General features: G+C 40.9%; 1 protein-coding gene across 1 annotated transcript in view; it reads left to right on the top strand.

The window, feature by feature from the left end:
* Nucleotides 1-19,262, top strand: part of EPSTI1 (epithelial stromal interaction 1) — a gene marked incomplete at both ends in the record, with an annotated part of 96,458 nt that overhangs the window by 9,910 nt on the left and 67,286 nt on the right. Inside the window, 3 exons of the mRNA XM_079721863.1 lie at nt 5,683-5,741; nt 8,346-8,429; nt 12,667-12,740. Coding sequence (XP_079577989.1) covers nt 5,683-5,741; nt 8,346-8,429; nt 12,667-12,740 — 217 coding nt within the window. The remainder of the gene's footprint in view (nt 1-5,682; nt 5,742-8,345; nt 8,430-12,666; nt 12,741-19,262) is intronic.

Raw genomic sequence — 19,262 nt, 5'->3', positions numbered from 1 at the left:
AGCACAGGCTCCGGACGCGCAGGCTCAGCGGCCATGGCTCACGGGCCCAGCCACTCCGTGGCATGTGGGATCCTCCCGGGCTGGGGCACGAACCCATGTCCCCTGCATCAGCAGGCGGACTCTCAACCACTGCGCCACCAGGGAAGCCCCTAAGCCATTCTTAAATATTCTCTTGTTGGAAAAGATAGTCCTCCTTGGGCCTCTTGCACTCTAGATGTCTTGCTGGGTATGCCAAGATTGCATACCTGCCTACTCTAACCTGGACTATTTCTTAGGGTTGTTGTGTAGCTGGGAACCTTGAGAGATGAGGTACATTCTCCCCAGAACAAAGACCAGGCTTGCTTACTATCTGCTATAAAAATGGTGGATTCCACAATTCAGTGTTCCTCAGCTGCAATGCAAACACACTGTGTGTGCAGCATCCATCATGTTGACTTGGAGCCAGAGAGGACAGACATAAACATGCTGATGCCATGCCATGAGTAATAAAGTCCATGTCTTCTACTAGCATCCATGAAACAGTAATAGCCTAACTATTTGGCTAACTTTAGCTTGCAAGTAGGTTCAAATCGCATCCCAGACCCGACATCTCTATGTTCTGAAAATATGAATTCCTTGTAGTTACTTTTACTGAGGAAGCAGTTTAATACATTTTGCAAGTATACTTACCAATTGGTCCCCATCTCTACTTCCATCACTGGTTTTTGCCCTCATAAATATGGTGAGTCTCTCTGATATTATATTTCATATATATTCTTTGTATCTTTAGAGTGAATCTTTCTTGCTTTTTTCTTTAATAGATGAACTTATTATTTTTATTTATTTAGGGAGATTGCGATTGACACATATACACTATTTATTTTTAATTTATTTATTTTTGGCTGCGTGGGGTCTTCGTTTCTGCACACAGGCTTTCTCTAGTTGCGGTGATCAGGGGCTACTCTTCGTTGCAGTGCACAGGCTTCTCTTTGCGGTGGCTTGTCTTGTTGCAGAGCACGGGCTTTAGGCGCTGGGGCTTCACTAGTTTTGGCACGCGGGCTCAGTAGTTGTGGCTCTTGGACTCTAGAGAGCAGGCTTAGTAGTTGTGGCGCACGGGCTTAGTTGCTCCGCGGCATGTGGGATCTTCCTGGACCAGGGCTCGAACCTGTGTCCCCTGCACTGGGAGGCAGATTCTGCACCCCCAGGGAAGCGCTCTTGCTTCTTTTTTCGTAGCTTTTATCATTTACATGTATGTGTTTTAAGTGAAGAAGCACAACATCTTTCAGGTCTATCCTGTATGATTGTGCCCGTTGGTAACTATACAGACTTGCCTGGCTAAGGTAGTAATTTGGAGCTGAAATACATACCAAATCATTTGCCTTAGTGTGGGGTTACCTCCACCTGGCAGAAGGGGCACTTTTTTCTAATTTGCATAAATTTACCACCTCTCACTAAGCCATGGGCCTATGTGAGGATCCTGGGACGGATTGTGTGTGTGTGTGTGTGTGTGTGTGTGTGTGTACGTATACCTCTTTCTACTTTCCATAAAGGTATTCTATGAACAAAGGCCCTGATGACCTGGTGGTCTCTTGTTTATCTTTTCCTTCTGGCTGTCTGTTTAGCCCTCTGGGCATCTATTCCGCTCTCTAACAGAAGCTGTGAGTTACAGAACTAACCAGCTTCACATCAGTCTCTTGGGTGTGCAGACTATGTCAGGTTCTGCAGGCTCTGAGACCAAAGAGAATTCATTAGTCCTTCCACACCAGAGATGTGGAATGCAGGATCAGGGCTGGTGTGATGGGCTTAGGGGACAAGGATGATTTACTCAGTCTGATCTTGGTATTTTTCTTCTTAGGAATATGATCTGTTTATAAAAGAAGTTTTGCAAACCTGCATGCCTCATAAGGTTTGATTCACGTTGGTTAAAAACAGTAAGCTTCAGAGTCCTATGTTGAAGACCGTATTAAAAAAAACAATATAGAAAAACATATCTAGAATCTAAATCTCTATCCAGTGCCTTTGATTAACCAGAAATTTTCCTTTGTTTCAATTTCACCCAAGGATAAGATTTTCTTGAACTATGAAAACCTCAAACCAATTTTTTGTAGGACAGTAGACTTTATGTGTCTACTATTCTGCTTGAAATTATGTTTGTCACTTAATCTCTTTCTGAATTTTTTCTCTTGAGTACATTTCTTTTTTACTCAAACTGGTGTTGTTCCTAATTAGAAATTTAAATTACATCTGCTGCAGTTTGTACACACCAGGTTATATTTATGTAATACTCTTAGCCAGCCAAGATATTTTTCATGACTCCAACATACCATTTTTTTCATAGAGTGCTTATTGATGAGACCTTATAAAAATGCACAAGAATGTGCACAGAGAGGCAGTTGTGTAGCTCAGGAGAGACCTCACAAGGAAGAGATTTCTTAAATATATATATTTAAGATCTGTCTTACGCTGTTCTTTATACGTTCTCCCTTAGTATATCTCATGGATATGTGCTGTTGGAAAGTGAAAATAATCTTACAAATGGAGATATTTCATTAAATTTCAATGAGGTAATTAAGGAAACTCATTTTCAAAGGTATACATTTATTTCAGTGGCTTGAATGTTGCTTAATCAGGAAATGACCAGAATCTAAATACAGGTAGGTTGGGCTTGTCTCCATCAGTAGCTTTGAGAGTCAGGCTGTTGATAGGGATGACCTGGAGGTTAAAACAGCAGAGGCCCTTGCTGTGGGTGGAAACTACTTGGCTGAAAACATGAATAAGTTATACTTGTTATTCATGTCAAGGAAAAGCTAAGAGAGAAGGGATGAATATTTGTATCTGCCCAGGCATTATGCTCTGCCACAGGATATTAAAAAATAAAAAGCCGATCCTGAGACTTAAGCTCCTCTTCCTATAGGAAGGAAGAGGAATAGAGGCTCCATTATTTGGCAATGCTTTCTTCTGAATATTATATTTCAGATTTGACATTTTCAGCCAATAAAATATCGCTAAGAAGGTTGCTAAGGAATTCTCTAACATAAAACATTTATTACTGGGACCACTGTCCTTGAGCCTGGGGTTATGTTTAAATGTTTTCGATTAAAAGCCTCTGATTTCAAGGCTAGATAATTCTCCCCCTTTTTTCATGGCCCTATATTGTCTGGGTACTTGTTGGCTACACATGTTGGCCATAGATTGACCACAGTCCTATTCCTAAGACGAAAGATTCTAGTGTGATATTGTCACACTTAAACTTAATCAGATTAGATATTGCAGAATAAAACCTTTTACAAACTGCTTTTTCTTTTCAAACCTTTCCTGATATTTTCATAAGAGAGATTCATGGAACTTGGAAAATTCTCTATGAAGCTTCTCTTAGCAAAGTGCTAGCACAGAAACCCTTTTTGCCACTTGAGGTCCCATCCTTTAAGCCTCAACTTGCTATTCTTCTCTGAAATTTTCTACTTCTCTGGGGTCTCACTGACTCCCCTCCACCTTGCATCTCTGACTACTTCCATCACCCCACTTTGAGGCTTGTTTGAATCTCCTCGTGGTCTGCTCTGGTGGTTTCATGAATTGTTCCTAATTAAAGTGTAAGCTCTGTTAAAGGGGTTGGTGTCTGTTTTTTTGTATCTCCCCTCATGCCTCATAAGCCCCTAACATAACAAGTCCATAATGGGTGCTTGGCTAAGTAGATTTACTTTGTTTGGAAGTCTATCAAGAGGCCGAAGTTAAGGACAGTCATATTTTATGTTTTCTACATTGAGCTGAATACTTAGCTCCAGACACCCACCTGGTCTAAGTCAAAAATGCTTGGTTTGAGTCTCAGCACTATTGCTTAATTAACCTCATGATCTTTGGCATATGATTTAACATCTGTGTCTTTATCAATGATTTATTAATCCCTTAATTCCCTTTTAGTCCAAATGTTTGAAGACAGCTTGATTGATCTACAGCACTGGTTCTCAAAGTGTGGTCCCCAGGTCAAGAGTATTATCATCATCTGGGAACTGTTAAAAATGCAAGTTATAGATGCCCCCCGTCCCATACCTACTGAATCAGAAACTCAGCATTTTACAAGCCCTCCAAGTGATTCTGATGCATGCTAAAGTTTAAGAACTACTGATTTGCAGTGTAGTCAAATCCCTGGTATGGTGAGAAGCTCCATACCACAATGTTAATGGACATTGATGATTCTGCAGTCATTTCATGGTTGGCATTTAAATCCAGTATCTCGTTTCATCTTTAAGGCTCTGAAGAATGGCTCAGTATTGCGTCATACTCAAGTTTTCAGGTACTACCCACAGAACTGCAGCTCCTAAGCTTCTATAAAGTGTGGACAATTGAGGAGTGAAAAAATCTTTCTGAGGGTGAACAAAGAATATGCAATGGACAGGGAATTAATTTCCAGTGGCAGCCTCCTATTTTTGTATTCATCCCATTGTACGCATGCTAGGCTACACATGCAACGTCTGCTGATATACGTTAGGTAATTGGGCATCCAGCAGCCCTGTTTGCATGCAGAGGTGGTTGCACACCTCCCATGTACAACTTGAAAATTGAAGCCCAGTTTGAGGCTGGCTGAAGACTTACTGCTAGGAAAATGAGATAAGGAAGAAATAGCTTCTGTTAATCAGCGCTTTTGGCCTCTACTGTTCAATCTTTGCTAATTTATCCTTTGAAATTGTATGTTCCGTGTTGGACAAAGACTTCTAAGAGTATCTGGGATTTTTTTAAAAAGACCTACATTTATAAGCTGATTGTATTTATCCGTAACATTTCCCCTCACACTGTACCTACATGTACGCTGCAGTCTTGCTGTGCTGTATTTTTGCTCTATGAAGTATTCATACTTCTGTGGGACTACATGTATCATCACAAAGAGCCACCCCCCAGCACAGACTCACGGACTGGGTCTCTGGCATCATTTCATTTCAATTCAGCCCACATTCATCAAGCAGCTACTTTGTGCCAGGGGCTGGGCCTATATGGATCCCTCAAGCACAGTTTCTGCCCTCAAAAGCTCACAATATTGTAACAACTTCTTGCACCTTAGTGGTGAATATTTTTGCTTAAATGAAGTCTTCCCTGGTCCCCGCTCCCCACCCCCGCACCCCAGAGAATTGAAGTGACTTCTTACTTCTCTGAACTCCTGTTTATGCCCGACCTGTGTCCCCAGGAGAATGAGGGGCCCAGCGGACCCCTGCTTAGAAGTCAAAGCCCCCAAACACAAGACTGTGGCCATCTGGCCACTCAGATGGGTCATCAGGAGGAGGCGGCTGCATTGCAAATGGCCCCTACGCCCAGTTTGTGGGAGCCAAAAATGTGTGTTTCCTGTACTCCTGTAGTGAGTGACATGGAAGAGAATGCCAGTCATCTCAAAGGGATGTGCCCATGAGCGCCACCTGGAGGCACAGTGGATCCCTACAAAGACAGTTTACCAAGAGCTGACCCTGAAGAAGTCACTTGTCATTCTCCATCAACTGCTTTATATTTCCATATGTGGCCGTGTGCACTTGTTTTACTTTACCAGATAGATTGTAAGCTCCTGGAGAACACACCTGGGTCTTAAGAGGAATATTATCTTTCCTAGTACCTATTTGATGGTGATGATCATAAATACAGTATATTATCAGAAAGAATTTATGGTGCTTTATATGCATTAATAATTTCTCATGATAATCGATTTTTTTCTCTTCATTCTAGCACAGGTGCATATACCTTGATGGTACCAAATGAAAAACGAAGAAATGAGATGCAACGGAGTATGTATTTTATTTACCATTCAAAATACTTCTCATTTTTTTTGTTTTTAAACTACAGTTTTTGTTACTTTATACATAATTTTTTTTATATTTATTTTTGGCTGCGTTGGGTCTTCGTTGCTGCACGCGGGCTCTCTCTAGTTGCGGCGAGCAAGGGTTACGCTTCGTTGTGGTGCGCGGGCTTCTCACTGCAGTGGCTTCTCTTGTCACGGAGCATGGGCTTTAGGCACGTGGGCTTCAGTAGTTGTGGCTCGTGGGGTTTAGAGTGCAGGCTCAGTAGTTGTGGCACACGGGCTTAGTTGCTCCCCAGCATGTGGGATCTTCCCAGGCCAGGGCTCAAACCCGTGTCCCCTGCATTGGCAGGCAGATTCTTAACCACTGTGCCACCAGGGAAACCCAACTTTGGCAGTTTTAATTATACCTTTTAAAATTATTCTATTTTAATGCTTCTAAATTTGTTTCTCTGTGTTAATAGCAGAGCTCATTGCGTGGTTATAAATCTGAGGTTTCTGTTGGGCTTAAACAATTTCACACCTATCAAGTTCCTGTAAAATTGGGCTCACTGCAGATGTCCTTACAGGACTTAGAACACTTTTGAAAGAGACAAGTCATATATGAAATAGATTATAAAATAATCTGTCTCTTTCTAGACCTGTCCCATTCCTTTTTTATAAATTTTTATTTTTGGCTGCGTTGGGTCTTTGTTGCTGTGCGTGGGCTTTCTCTACTTGTGGTGAGCTGGGTCCACTCTTTGTTGCAGTTCCCGGGCTTCTCATTGGGTGGCTTCTCTTGTTGCAGAGCACAGACTCTAGGTGCGGGCTTCAGTAGTTGTGGCACATGGGCTCAGTAGTTGTGGCTCACAGTCTCTAGAGCGCAGGCTCAGTAGTTGTGGCGCACGGGCTTAGTTGCTCCATGGCATATGGGATCTTCCCGGACCAGGGCTCGAACCCATGTCCCCTGCACTGGCAGGTGGATTCTTAACCACTGTGCCACCAGGGAAGTCCCTGTCCCATTCCTTCTTAATGGAATTTTTTTTCATTCTCTGTGTTCCCATAATTTTGTAACTATCAGAGTCTACCCTCTGCTGTTTTTATTCGTGACTTCACTTTCCTTCTTTAGATTATAAGCTCTTTGAGGGCAGGGGCTACATCTTACTTGTTTTTGTGCTCCTTGTACCTAGTGGGCATATAACATGCTTAACTGAAGTTGTACAGTAAAATAAATGCTGCCCTTTAAAGTTACAGTATTATACCTTAGAGTTGGAAGGAGAACTAAAGTTCATTTAATTCACAAAGAAGTTCTGAGGCTTGTTCAAGTCAACTGTGGGGCTAGCACTGAGATTCTGTGCTCTCCTATCTTGATCTCAATAGGAAATTTAATTTTGTAATGACCAATGGACATAAGGGCACAGCAGGAAAGCAGCTCTATAAAGGTCTCCACTGGACAGGTAGGCCCCTGGGTGGTACACCTGAGTCTGTGCAGAATATGACAATCACAGCTATGCTAACACAGTGACTGTGGGCACTGCCTGCAGGTGACCAACGGAATCCCAAAGATTCTGGCATTTTACAAGTTTTTGATTTAAATAGTTAACAGGACTTTAAGCCTCAGTGCAGTCTGGATTTTTGAGATGTTTCAGAAAGTTTTTTTCCCTCTAATAGTTAAAAAATATTATAAATGGACGTTTGAAATAATCACTTCTAATGAGATTCGGGCATACATTGGAAGAACAGAACTAGTATCTCTGGCGCCCCCTGCTGCCAGTCAGTGTATATTTGGGGAATGAGCACTGCTCTACAGGGAGTAGGCTCAGCCTAGTGGTTCCAAGTGCCAGGAATCTGAGAGGCCTCGTTCCTCATGGTTACATTAAGCTTGGGGAATATTTAAAATCAAGTGAATACGGGCATTAGAATTTTATGGGGATTTGTGTTTACTGTGTGTGAAAAGTTCTTATTGACACATGAATGTTTTGCACACACTCTCTATAGGAAACTTTTAACATTAAATGACATAGGGTTTGAAAAATGCCAGAGTGGGAGGAAAAACTGAACTTCTTTATTTAGTAGGAGTTCAGATTGTTTTCAATTTTTTTAAAAAAATTATTTATTTTTGGCTACGTTGGGTCTTTGTTGCTGCGCGTGGACATACTTTAGTTGCAGTGAGCGGGGGCTACTCTTCATTGTGGTGCGCGGGCTTCTCATTGCAGTGGCTTCTCGTGTTGTGGAGCATGGGCTCTAGGTGCGTGGGCTTCAGTAGTTGTGGTGCACGGGCTTAGTTGCTCCGTGGCACGTGGGATCTTCCCGGACCAGGGCTCGAACCCGTGTCCCCTTCATTGGTAGGTGGATTCTTAACCCCTGCGCCACCAGGGAAGCCCCAGTTTTCAAATCTGAACCTTCTGTGAAGACTCTTGGAGAGAAAGTGCCTTAGGGTGACCCCAAGGGGTTAGGAGTGGGTGGGTGGTGTCTTCCTTTCCTGGATATCTCGTCCACTCATGCTTGCATGTAGTTAATTGTCCATCTGATGGTGGTCTGTTATGCTTTCAAGGGAGCAGTTCCCTTTTCACGCTCTAATAATTGATGATTTGATATTTCTCACCTGGCTTAGTGGCTGCAAAAGAGCTGGAGGACCTGGAGAGGTGGAAGGAACAACAGAGGATGAAGCCCATTAAGCTGGCACCCACGCAGCTAGGTAAGCCAGCAAGCCAGGTGCTTGAATGCGGAAGGACAGGGCCACCCAAGGATCCTGTTAGCACCTTGCCCACATCTGTCTTTCAATGTATGTTATAGGTCATTGGACCATTGTGCTGCTTGAAATGGAATGCATTTAATGTCAAAACATGCACTTAAAGTCAAAAGTATGCAGGTATACCGTTGTTTCTGATTTTCTGCAAGTAGCAAATGGATGATGCCACAGTTATGTGGGAATAAAAGGATGGCTTAATTGCCAAGTAATTTAGAGCCTCTTAGTTGATCAGCTCGGAAGAAATCTTACCTGGGCGCTGCATATGCCCTGTCATAGCTTTTGCTCCCATCCAGATTAGTGCTATCACAAGCATATTAATCATGGCAGTTAACTGGTTATGGGAAAAAGAATGAATGGAGAGTCAATTCCAACACTAAGATGTGAGTGGGCTGGGGACACAGGGTGGGTATAAAGAGAACATCGCCTGTGTTTTCATTCACAAATAGAGACTTTTGGGCCTCTGGAACACGTGGCAGTGTGATGAATTGTCTGTGCTGCCTTTGCCTGGTGTTTGAATCATTCAACAGGGAAGCTCTCTAATGGGAATCATTCACATCCTCTCTTTTCTCTTCCAGAAGCAGCTGAGAGCTTAAAGGGCTGGACACACAGTTCCCACAGATTTAGTTCACACAAATGTGTTACGAGTCAGAGGCCACTTACTCTCACAGTGTTTTTTATCTATTTATTTATTATTTTGGCTGCACTGTGTGGCATGCGGGATCTTAGTTTCCCTACCAAGAATCGAACCCACGCCCCCTGCAGTGGAAGTGCAGAGTCTTAACCACTGGACCGCCAGGGAAGTCCCTCATAGTAGTTGTCAAGAAGTATTTTTTCCAAGATGTAGGTAAAAATAACCTAATTTGGTAATCATTTAGTGAGTGCAAGTAATAGTATCATCATCCTCCCACTGTATTTCATGAGAGGGGTTAATCTTGTGTCACCTTTTTGCTGAATAAGCTGCATTTGAGGGGTGGAACCTGGAGACAGCTTTGTCCTTCCTAACTGGCCCCCTCACACCAGCTATGTGGGTCTACTTTTTCTTATGTTCTTTGGATGAAGTTAGATTTTTTTGGTATTTCTCAAATAATAAAGTTGTCCAGCTAATTCTAGGCATAAAATCAGTGTCATTTCAGTAATTAAGTTTAGTCCTAAATACTGGTCAAAACTCTGTTACTGATAGAGATGAAAGCTTCTTCCCTGCTCCAGCCCAGGTCTATTTTGGATAGAAAGTTGGCAAAGGAAATGGGGTGTGGCTGAATTTTTCACTATTGACTCCACTGTTCCCAGATTCTGACCCCTCATGGGTCAAAGGGAGAAGGAGAGGTTAGGGTCTATAGTGCACCGATCCCAGTTTCTTCAAGTTTTGGTGTGTGTTTACTGTGCATCTCACCCCTGGGGTTCTTGGAGTTCTTCAGGGTCCCTCCTTGCCTGCCGGCCATGTCTCACCTGGACTTCCTTGATAGATATCATACTTTTTCCTGCTGGCAGTGCTTGGCTTCACCGCTGGCTCTTGGTAGCTGGACTATCTTTGTAGAGCTCCATTGTACCTCTGGGTGGCCCACATGGGCAAGGCCCTTTTTAATTTATTTGGCCATGCCATGTGGCATGCAGGATCTTAGTTCCCCAACCAGGGATCGAACCCGTGGCCCTTGCAGTGGAAGTGCAGAGTCTTAACCACTGGACTGCCAGGGAAATCCAGGGCAAGTCCCTTTAAGATGACTTTAGATTGGCATTCTCTTTCATGACAACCAGATTGGGAGTGCAGGAAACACTTGTGCATTCTTCCCACAAACTCTGGGAATACAGGCCATTTGCCCTGCAGCCATCTCTTCTTTATGACCAGTCTGAGTAGCCACATGAGAACAGCCATGTGCCTTTTGGTTCTGACCTTCCTAAGCATGGGTCCACGAGGTCCCTCGGTCTCTTGGGGACACAGATTGAGCCCTTCAAGTGATTTTCATTAAACCTCTCTTACTTACATTGATGTGAAGATTCCTCCTTCCCCAAACACATACACAGAGAAGATGAAATTCACAAAGACATCTTTTCTCTGATTTCTACCTTCCTTTGACCTAGCTAACCTCTTTTATAGACTGAAGGTAGTTGCCAATTAAGGTTCCCCAAACTGGTTTTCAGTTACACCCTTGCAGATCCTGCCTAGGGAGCCAAGCACTTGCCTTGGGGATTTGGAGTTGTTGGTGCCTACTGTCTTGGGGCCTTAACCAAAAAAGAGCAGGAGTTCTGCTATATGGTGTACCTAGGAATGGTCAAGGGGGAAGAGGGTAGCGAGTAGAAAAGAATTCTAGAATGTTTTAAACTTTGAGATGAGTTTTAAAGAAAACCTGCAAATGCTTATACATCTTTCTCCATTTTTATTTTTTAATTTAATTTTTTAATTTTTGGCCACACCACGCAGCATGTGGGATCTTAGTTCCCTGATGAGGGATTGAACCCGTGCCCCCTGCAGTGGAATCATGGAGTCTTAACCACTGGACTGCCAGGAACGTCCAACTTTCTCCATTTTTAAATTCTCAACTCCTCCTCTATTCCTCTACCCCGTAAAATATTGGAATGGTTCTAGGAGATACTGAAAGTGGCTGTAACATTAGATAAAAGCCTCAATAGCCCTCACTGTTTCTTTCCTTAGGGCCAAGACCAAACAGGTATTATAGAGCTTTTGGGACTCAGAAGTCTCTGTGGTGTCTTTATCTGTTCAATTATAACAACTATGATGAATGCAAATTGCTTTACTGCATCTTCTGTGCAAGTGAATCTTTCAAAGAACTGATAACTTTTAGTGACCAAATCACTGGAGAATTATTTCAAAGGAATCTTTAAAATATGCACGCCAAGCTTGCATAAACACTGAGAAATCCCAAAACAGTAATTCTTAGATGATTGTCAAACTGCAAGGATTTCTGGCCCCCAGTTATTATAAGTTTAAGAGAGAGCAGACGAATGACCTAACATCCATATTTTTCTCTTGAATACCTAAAGAAAAGAACAATAAATAGTATGGATTGACAATCAATTTTAATTAGAATATTCCCATTGTACTTTTAAAAACTGGATTATAAAGACTGTGTACTCGTCTCATGGCAAGACCTCTGAGGCTTTCCTGAGCTTTCACTACTTGAATACAGGGCAATAGAGTCAGAAGAAGAAAAACATTGGAAGCATCACTGATCATCATCTTTATTAGGTTAAGGAATGGTCATACTCTAGCAGAAAGAATGTTCTGGAATGTCCAGAGCACTATTTCTTATTATTTAGCATGGACCTTCAGGTGTGATTTTGAATACCTACATGATTGAAAAACCTTAGTAGTATTGTCCTCTTCTTGGGGGAATATGGCCTTATCTTTCTGTCCAGCTCTTTCTCTTTTATGCAATTACTATTGTTTAATGTCTTATTTAAAAAACTGGTTATGTTACTGAACCAAATTTGGGCCTGCTCACCCATGCGCAGTAAAGCCAAGCTACTGACGCTGGGTTGTGATGAAGGGAAGTGCAGTGCAGTAAGGCATCATCAGCCAAGGAGGTGGGGACAGCTAGTGCTCAAAAAACCTGAACTCCCCGATGGGTCTCAGGAAAGCATTTTGAAAGGCCAGGTGAGGGAGGGGAGTGATCAGCTTGTGCACAATTCTGATTGGTTGACGGCGAGGTAACAGGGCTGGCTGTGTCACAGGGGTTAACATGGTCAATCCTTAGGCTCCAGAAGGCTTGGGGGCTATGTGCTCATGGTCATGACGTGCTTACATCTTCCATTTGATGTTGGTTTTAGCATCTGTAAAACAACTCAGGAAATGTGCATCAGGTACTATTCTCTAGGTACTTCACGGAGGAGCTAAAGCAGAGGATACAGGGGAGGGGTCTGTCCCGGGAAGAACCCATAGGGCCTTGCTCAGTTACAGTTCCTCCTTTTCTTTGATACTCCTTAATCTTGAGGAGAACAGATGTTGGACAAGAAAGGGAGTAACGTTTTGGGTGGAGAGGTTAATCATAAACTCGGCAGAGGAACTCGGTTTTAGGGGGACTCGGTTTCAGTTATGTCCTTATTTCCAGGGGTATGAAAATGTTAAACTCATGGTGTAGACGTATCATGTATTTAATTAGTCTTTGATGGCTGACAATTCAGCTTAACATTCATGTTTTACCTTCATGACTTTTTTTTTTTTCCTTAGGTGGAAACCAGTCAGAGGTTGAAGTCAGGCAGAGACAACAACTTCAACTGATACAATCTAAATACCAGAAAAAGGTCAGAATCCATTTCTTTTAGCTTAAATTTGGCAAGAAATTAGAGTACCGGCACTTTCAAAGTAACCATGAAATAACACAGTAACTTTATCAAAAGCATAAAACCTTCAAGCAAACTGCAAAAGAAAGTCTCAAAAATCGAAGAAGTCAAGATGTGAGAAGTGAAGGGATAAATACTGCAAATTCTCACCAAACCTGTCTATCAGTCAGTGAGACCTTTGGTAAAGGGGTTTTTCCCCCCTAGTTTAAGTCTCTACTATATTTAGAATATTCAGGTTCCAAGAACATGGATCTGTTTACTCCAATCCAGTCCTGAAAGTACTACAAATTTTTTTAAGATTTCAGCAATTTTTTTTTTTTAACAGTGAACTCTGAGTTTTATAATCAGGAAAAATTACCTGCCCTTTCTTCTCTCCAACCTGGTGGAGGTGGGCTGGGTACAGTGGAGACAGAAAGACAGATACCAAGGAAGAAACACAAAGAAATTTCATGGGCAGCAGATGTGGCCTGACCATCATCTGTGACCTAAGTAGCTCAAAGAACCAACCTATAATCATGGCGTGCTATAGCACAAAAAATACTGTAATTTGCCTTTCATCATAATTTTTTTAACAGCTTTATTGCAGTATAACTGCTTTACAATGGTGTGTTAGTTTCTGCTTTATAACAAAGTGAATCAGTTATACATGTACATATATCCCCATATCTCTTCCCTCTTGCCTCTCCCTCCCTCCCACCCTCCCTATCCCAACATCTAGGTGGTCACAAAGCACCGAGCTGATCTCCCTGTGCTATGTGGCTGCTTTCCACTAGCTATCTGTTTTACATTTGGTAGTGTATATATGTCCATGCCACTCTCTCACTTTGTCCCATCTTACCCTTCCCCCTCCCCATATCCTCAAGTCCATTCTCCAGTAGGTCTGTGTCTTTATTCCCATCTTGCCCCTAGGTTCTTCATGGCCATTTTTTTTTTTTTAGATTCCATATATATGTGTTGGCATATGGTATTTGTTTTTCTCTTTCTGACTTACTTCACTCTGTATGACAGACTCTAGGTCCATCCACCTCACTACAAATAACTCAATTTTTATGGCTGAGTAATATTCCATTGTATATATGTGCCACATCTTCTTTATCCATTCATCTGCTGATGGACACTTAGGTTGCTTCCATGTCCTGGCTATTGTAAATAGAGCTGCAGTGAATATTGTGGTACATGACTCTTTTTGAATTACGGTTTTCTCAGGGTATATGCCCAGTAGTGGGATTGCTGGGTCACATGGTAGTTCTATTTTTAGGTTCTTAAGGAACCTCCATACTGTTCTCCATTGTGGCTGTATCAATTTACATTCCCACCAACAGTGCAAGACGGTTGGACCTTTTCTCCACACCCTCTCCAGCATTTATTGTTTGTAGATTTTTTTGATGATGGCCATTCTGACTGGTGTGAGATGATATCTCACTGTAGTTTTGATTTGCATTTCTCTAATGATTAATGATGTTGAGCATTCTTTCATGTGTTTGTTGGCAATCTGTATATCTTCTTTGGAGAAATGTCTATTTAGGTCTTCTGCCCATTTTTGGATTGGGTTGTTTGTTTTATTGATATTGAGCTGCATGAGCTGCTTGTAAATTTCGGAGATTAATCCTTTGTCAGTTGCTTCATTTGCAAATATTTTCTCCCCTTCTGAGGGTTGTCTTTTCGTCTTGTTTATGATTTCCTTTGCTGTGCAAAAGCTATTAAGTTTCATTAGGTCCCATTTGTTTATTTTTGTTTTTATTTCCACTTCTCTAGGAGGTAGGTCAAAAAGGATCTTGCTGTGATTTCTGTCATAGAGTATTCTGCCTATGTTTTCCTGTAAGAGTTTGATAGTGTCTGGCCTTACATTTAGGTCTTTAGTCCATTTTGAGTTTATTTTTGTGTATGGTGTTAGGGAGTGTTCTAATTTCATTCTTTTACTTGTAGCTGTGCAGTTTTCCCAGCATCACTTACTGAAGAGGGTGTCTTTTCTCCATTGTGTATTCTTGCCTCATTTATCAAGGATAAGGTGACTATATGTGCGTGGGTTTATCTCTGGGCTTCCTATCCTGTTCCATTAATCTATATTTCTGTTTTTGTGTTAGTACCATACTGTCTTGATTACTGTAGCTTTGTAGTATAGTCTGAAGTCCGGGAGCCTGATTCCTCCAGCTTCATTTTTCTTTCTCAAGATTGACTTGGCTATTCAGGTTTTTTTTTGTTTCCATACAAATTGTGCAATTTTTTGTTCTAGTTCTGTGAAAAATGCCAGTGGTAGTTTGGTAGGGATTGCATTGAATCTGTAGATTGCTTTGGGTAGTATAGTCATTTTCACAATGTTGATTCTTCCAATCCAAGAACATGGTATATCTCTCCATCTATTTGTATCATCTTTAATTTCTTTCATCAGTGTCTTATAATTTTCTGCATACAGGTCTTTTGTCTCCTTAGGTAGGTTTATTCCTAGATATTTTATTCTTTTTGTTGCAGTGGTAAAGTGTTTTCTTAATTTCACTTTCAGATTTTTCATCATTAGTGTATAGGAATGCCAGAGATTTCTGTGCATTAATTTTGTATCCTGCTACTTTACCAAATTCATTGATTAGCTCTAGTAGTTTTCTGGTAGCATGTTTAGGATTCTCTGTATAGTATCATGTCATCTGCAAACAGTGACAGCTTTACTTCTTTTCCAATTTGGATTCCTTTTATTTCTTTTTCTTCTCTGCTGTCGCTAAAACTTCCAAAAGTATGTTGAATAAGAGTGGTGAGAGTGGGCAACCTTGTCTTGTTTCTGATTTTAGAGGAAATGGTTTCAGTTCTTCATGATCGAGAACGATGTTGGCTGTGGGTTTGTCATATATGGCCTTTATTATGTTGAGGTAAGTTGCCTCTATGCCTGCTTTCTGGAGGGTTTTTTTCATAAATGGGTATTGAATTTTGTTGAAAGCTTTCTCTGCATCTATTGAGATGATCATATGGTTTTTCTCCTCAGTTTGTTAATATGGTGTATCACATTGATTGACTTGGCGTATATTGAAGAATCCTTGCATTCCTGGGATAAACCCCAGTTGATCATGGTGTATGGTCCTTTTAGTGTGCTGTTGGAGTCTGTTTGCTAGTATTTTGTTGAGGATTTTTGCATCTATGTTCATCAGTGATATTGGCCTGTAGTTTTCTTTCTTTGTGACATCTTTGGTTTTGGTATCAGGGTGATGGTGGCCTCGTAGAATGAGTTTGGGAGTGTTCGTCTGTCTGCTATATTTTGGAAGAGTTTGAGAAGGACAGGTGTTAGCTCTTCTCTAAATGTTTGATAGAATTTGCCTGGGAAGCCATCTGGTCTTGGGCTTTTATTTCTTGGAAGATTTTTAATCACAGTTTTAATTTCAGTGCTTGTGATTGGTCTGTTCATATTTTCTATTTCTTCCTGGTTCAGTCTCAGAAGGTTGTGCATTTCTAAGAATTTGTCCATTTCTTCCAGGTTGTCCATTTTATGGGCATAGAGTTGCTTGTAGTAATCTCTCATGATCTTTTGTATTTCTGCAGTGTCAGTTATTACTGCTCCTTTTTCATTTCTAATTCTATTGATTTGAGTCTTCTCCCTTTTTTTCTTGATGAGTCTGGCTAATGGTTTATCAATTTTATCTTCTCGAAGAACCAGCTTTTAGTTTTATTGATCTTTGCTGTCATTTCCTTCATTTCTTTTACATTTATTTCTGATCAGATGTTTATGATTTCTTTCCTTCTGCTAACTTTGGGATGTTTTTGTTTTTCTTTCTCTAATTGCTTTAGGTGTACGGTTAGATTGTTTATTTGAGATGTTTCTTCTTTCTTAAGCTAGGCTTGTAATGCTATAAACTTCCCTCTTAGAACTGCTTTTGCTGCATCTCATAGGTTTTGGGATGTCGTGTTTTCATTGTCATTTGTTTCTAGGTATTTTTTGATTTCCTCTTTGATTTCTTTCAGTGATCTCTTGGTTATTACGTAGTGTGTTGTTTAGCTTCCATGTGTTTGTATTTTTTACAGATTTTTTCTGTAATTGATATCTAGTCACATAGCATTGTGGTTGGAAAAGATAATTGATACGATTTCAATTTTCTTAAATTTACCAAGGCTTGATTTGTGACCCAAGATATGATCTATCCTGGAGAATGTTCCATGAGCACTTGAGAAGAAAATGTATTCTGTTGTTTTTGGATGGAATGTCCTATAAATATCAACTAAGTCCATATTGTTTAATGTATCATTTAAAGCTTGTGTTTCCTTATTTATTTTCATTTTGGATGATCTGTCCATTGGTGAAAGTGGTGTGTTAAAGTCCCCTACTATGATTGTGTTACTGTCGATTTCCCCTTTATGGCTGTTAGCATTTGCCTTAAGTATTGAGGTGCTCCTATGTTGGGTACATAAATATTTACAATTGTTATATCTTATTCTTGGATTGATCCCTTCATCATCATGTAGTGTCCTTGTCTCTTGTAATAGTCATTGTTTTAAAGTCTATTTTGTCTGATATGAGAATTGCTTCTCCGGCTTTCTTTTGATTTCCATTAGCATGGAATATCTCTTTCCATCCCCTCACTTTCAGTCTTATGTATCCCTAGGTCTGAAGTGGGTCTCTTGTAGACAGCATATATACGGGTCTTGTTTTTGTATCCATTCAGCCAGTCTATGTCTTTTGGTTGGAGCAGTTAATGCATTTACATTTAAGGGCGTTATCAATATGTATGTTCCTGTTACCATTTTCTTAATTGTTTTGGGTTTGTTATTATAGGTCTTTTCCTTCTCTTGTGTTTCCTGCCTAGAGAAGTTCCTTTAGCATTTGTTGTAAACCTGGTTTGGTGGTGCTGAATTCTCTTAGCTTTTGCTTGTCTGTAAAGGTTTTAATTTCTCTGTCAAATCTGAATGAGATTCTTGCTGGGTATAGTAATCTTGGTTGTAGGTTTTTCCCCTTCATCACTTTAAATACGTCCTGCCAGTCCCTTCTGGCTTGCAGAGTTTCTGCTGAAAGATCAGCTGTTAACCTTATGGGGATTCCCTTGTATGTTATTTGTTGTTTTTCCCTTGCTGCTTTTAATATTTTTTCTTTGTATTTAATTTTTGATAGTTTGATTAATATGTGTCTTGGTGTCTTTCTCCTTGGATTTATCCTGTATGGGACTCTCTGTGCTTCCTGGACTTGATTAACTATTTCCTTTCCCATATTAGGGAAGTTTTCAACTATAATCTCTTCAAATATTTTCTCAGTCCCTTTCTTTTTCTCTTCTTCTTCTGGGACCCCTATAATTCGAATGTTGGTGCATTTAATGTTGTCCAAGAGGTCTCTGAGACTGTCCTCAATTCTTTTCATTTGTTTTCTTTATTCTGCTCTGCAGTAGTTATTTCTACTATTTTATCTTCCAGGTCACTTATCCGTTTTTCTGCCTCAGTTATTCTGCTATTGATCCCTTCTAGAGAATTTTAATTTCATTTACTGTGTTGTTCATCACTGTTTGTTTGCTCTTTAGTTCTTCTAGGTCCTTGTTAAACGTTTCTTGTATTTTCTCCATTCTATTTCCAAGATTTTGGATCATCTTTACTATCATTCTCCTGAATTCTTTTTCAGGTAGACTGCCTGTTTCCTCTTCATTTGTTATGTCTGATGGGTTTTTACCTTGCTCCTTTGTCTGTTGTGTGTTTCTCTTTCTTTTCATTTTGCTTAACTTACTGTGTGTGGGGTCTCCTTTTCACAGGCTGCAGGTTCCTAGTTCCCGTTGTTTTTGGTGTCTGTCCCCAGTGGCTAAGGTGGTTCAGTGGGTTGTGTAGGCTTCCTGGTGGAAGGGACTAGTGCCTGTGTTCTGGTGCATGAGGCTGGATCTTGTCTTTCTGGTGGGCAGGACCACGTCTGGTGGTGTGTTTTGGGTTGTCTGTAACCTTATTATGATTTTAGGCAGCCTCTCTGCTAATGGGTGGGTTTGTGTTCCTGTCTTGCTAGTTGTTTGGCATAGGGTGTCCAACACTGTAGCTTGCTGGTCGTTGAGTGAAGCTGGGTCTTGGCGTTGAGATGGAGATCTCTGGGAGATTTTCGCCATTTCATATTATGTGGAGCTGGGAGGTCTCTTGTGGACCAGTGTCCTGAAGTTGGCTCTCTCACCTCAGAGGCACAGCACTGACACCTGGCTGGAGCACCAAGAGTCTGTCATCCACACGGCTCAGAAAAAAAGGGAGAGAAGGAAAGAAAGAAAGAAAGAGAGAGGGAGGGAGGGATGGAGGGAGGAATGAAGGAAGGAAGGAAAGAAGGGAGAAAGAAAAAAATAGAATTAAATTAAAATAAAAAATAATAATTAAAAATATTTTTTAAAGTAATAAAAAGAAAGAAGGAAGAGAGCAACCTAACCAAAACACAAATCCACCAATGATAATAAGTGCTAAAAACACTGCTATGTAAAAAAAAAAAAGACAGAGAGACCAAACCCTAGGACAAATGGTATAAAAGCAAAGCTGTACAGACAAAATCACACACAGAAG

Source organism: Hyperoodon ampullatus, assembly GCF_949752795.1.
Source record: "Hyperoodon ampullatus genome assembly, chromosome: 16".
NCBI classification, from domain to species: Eukaryota; Metazoa; Chordata; class Mammalia; order Artiodactyla; family Ziphiidae; genus Hyperoodon; species Hyperoodon ampullatus.
This window is presented reverse-complemented; position numbering and strand designations above follow the sequence as displayed.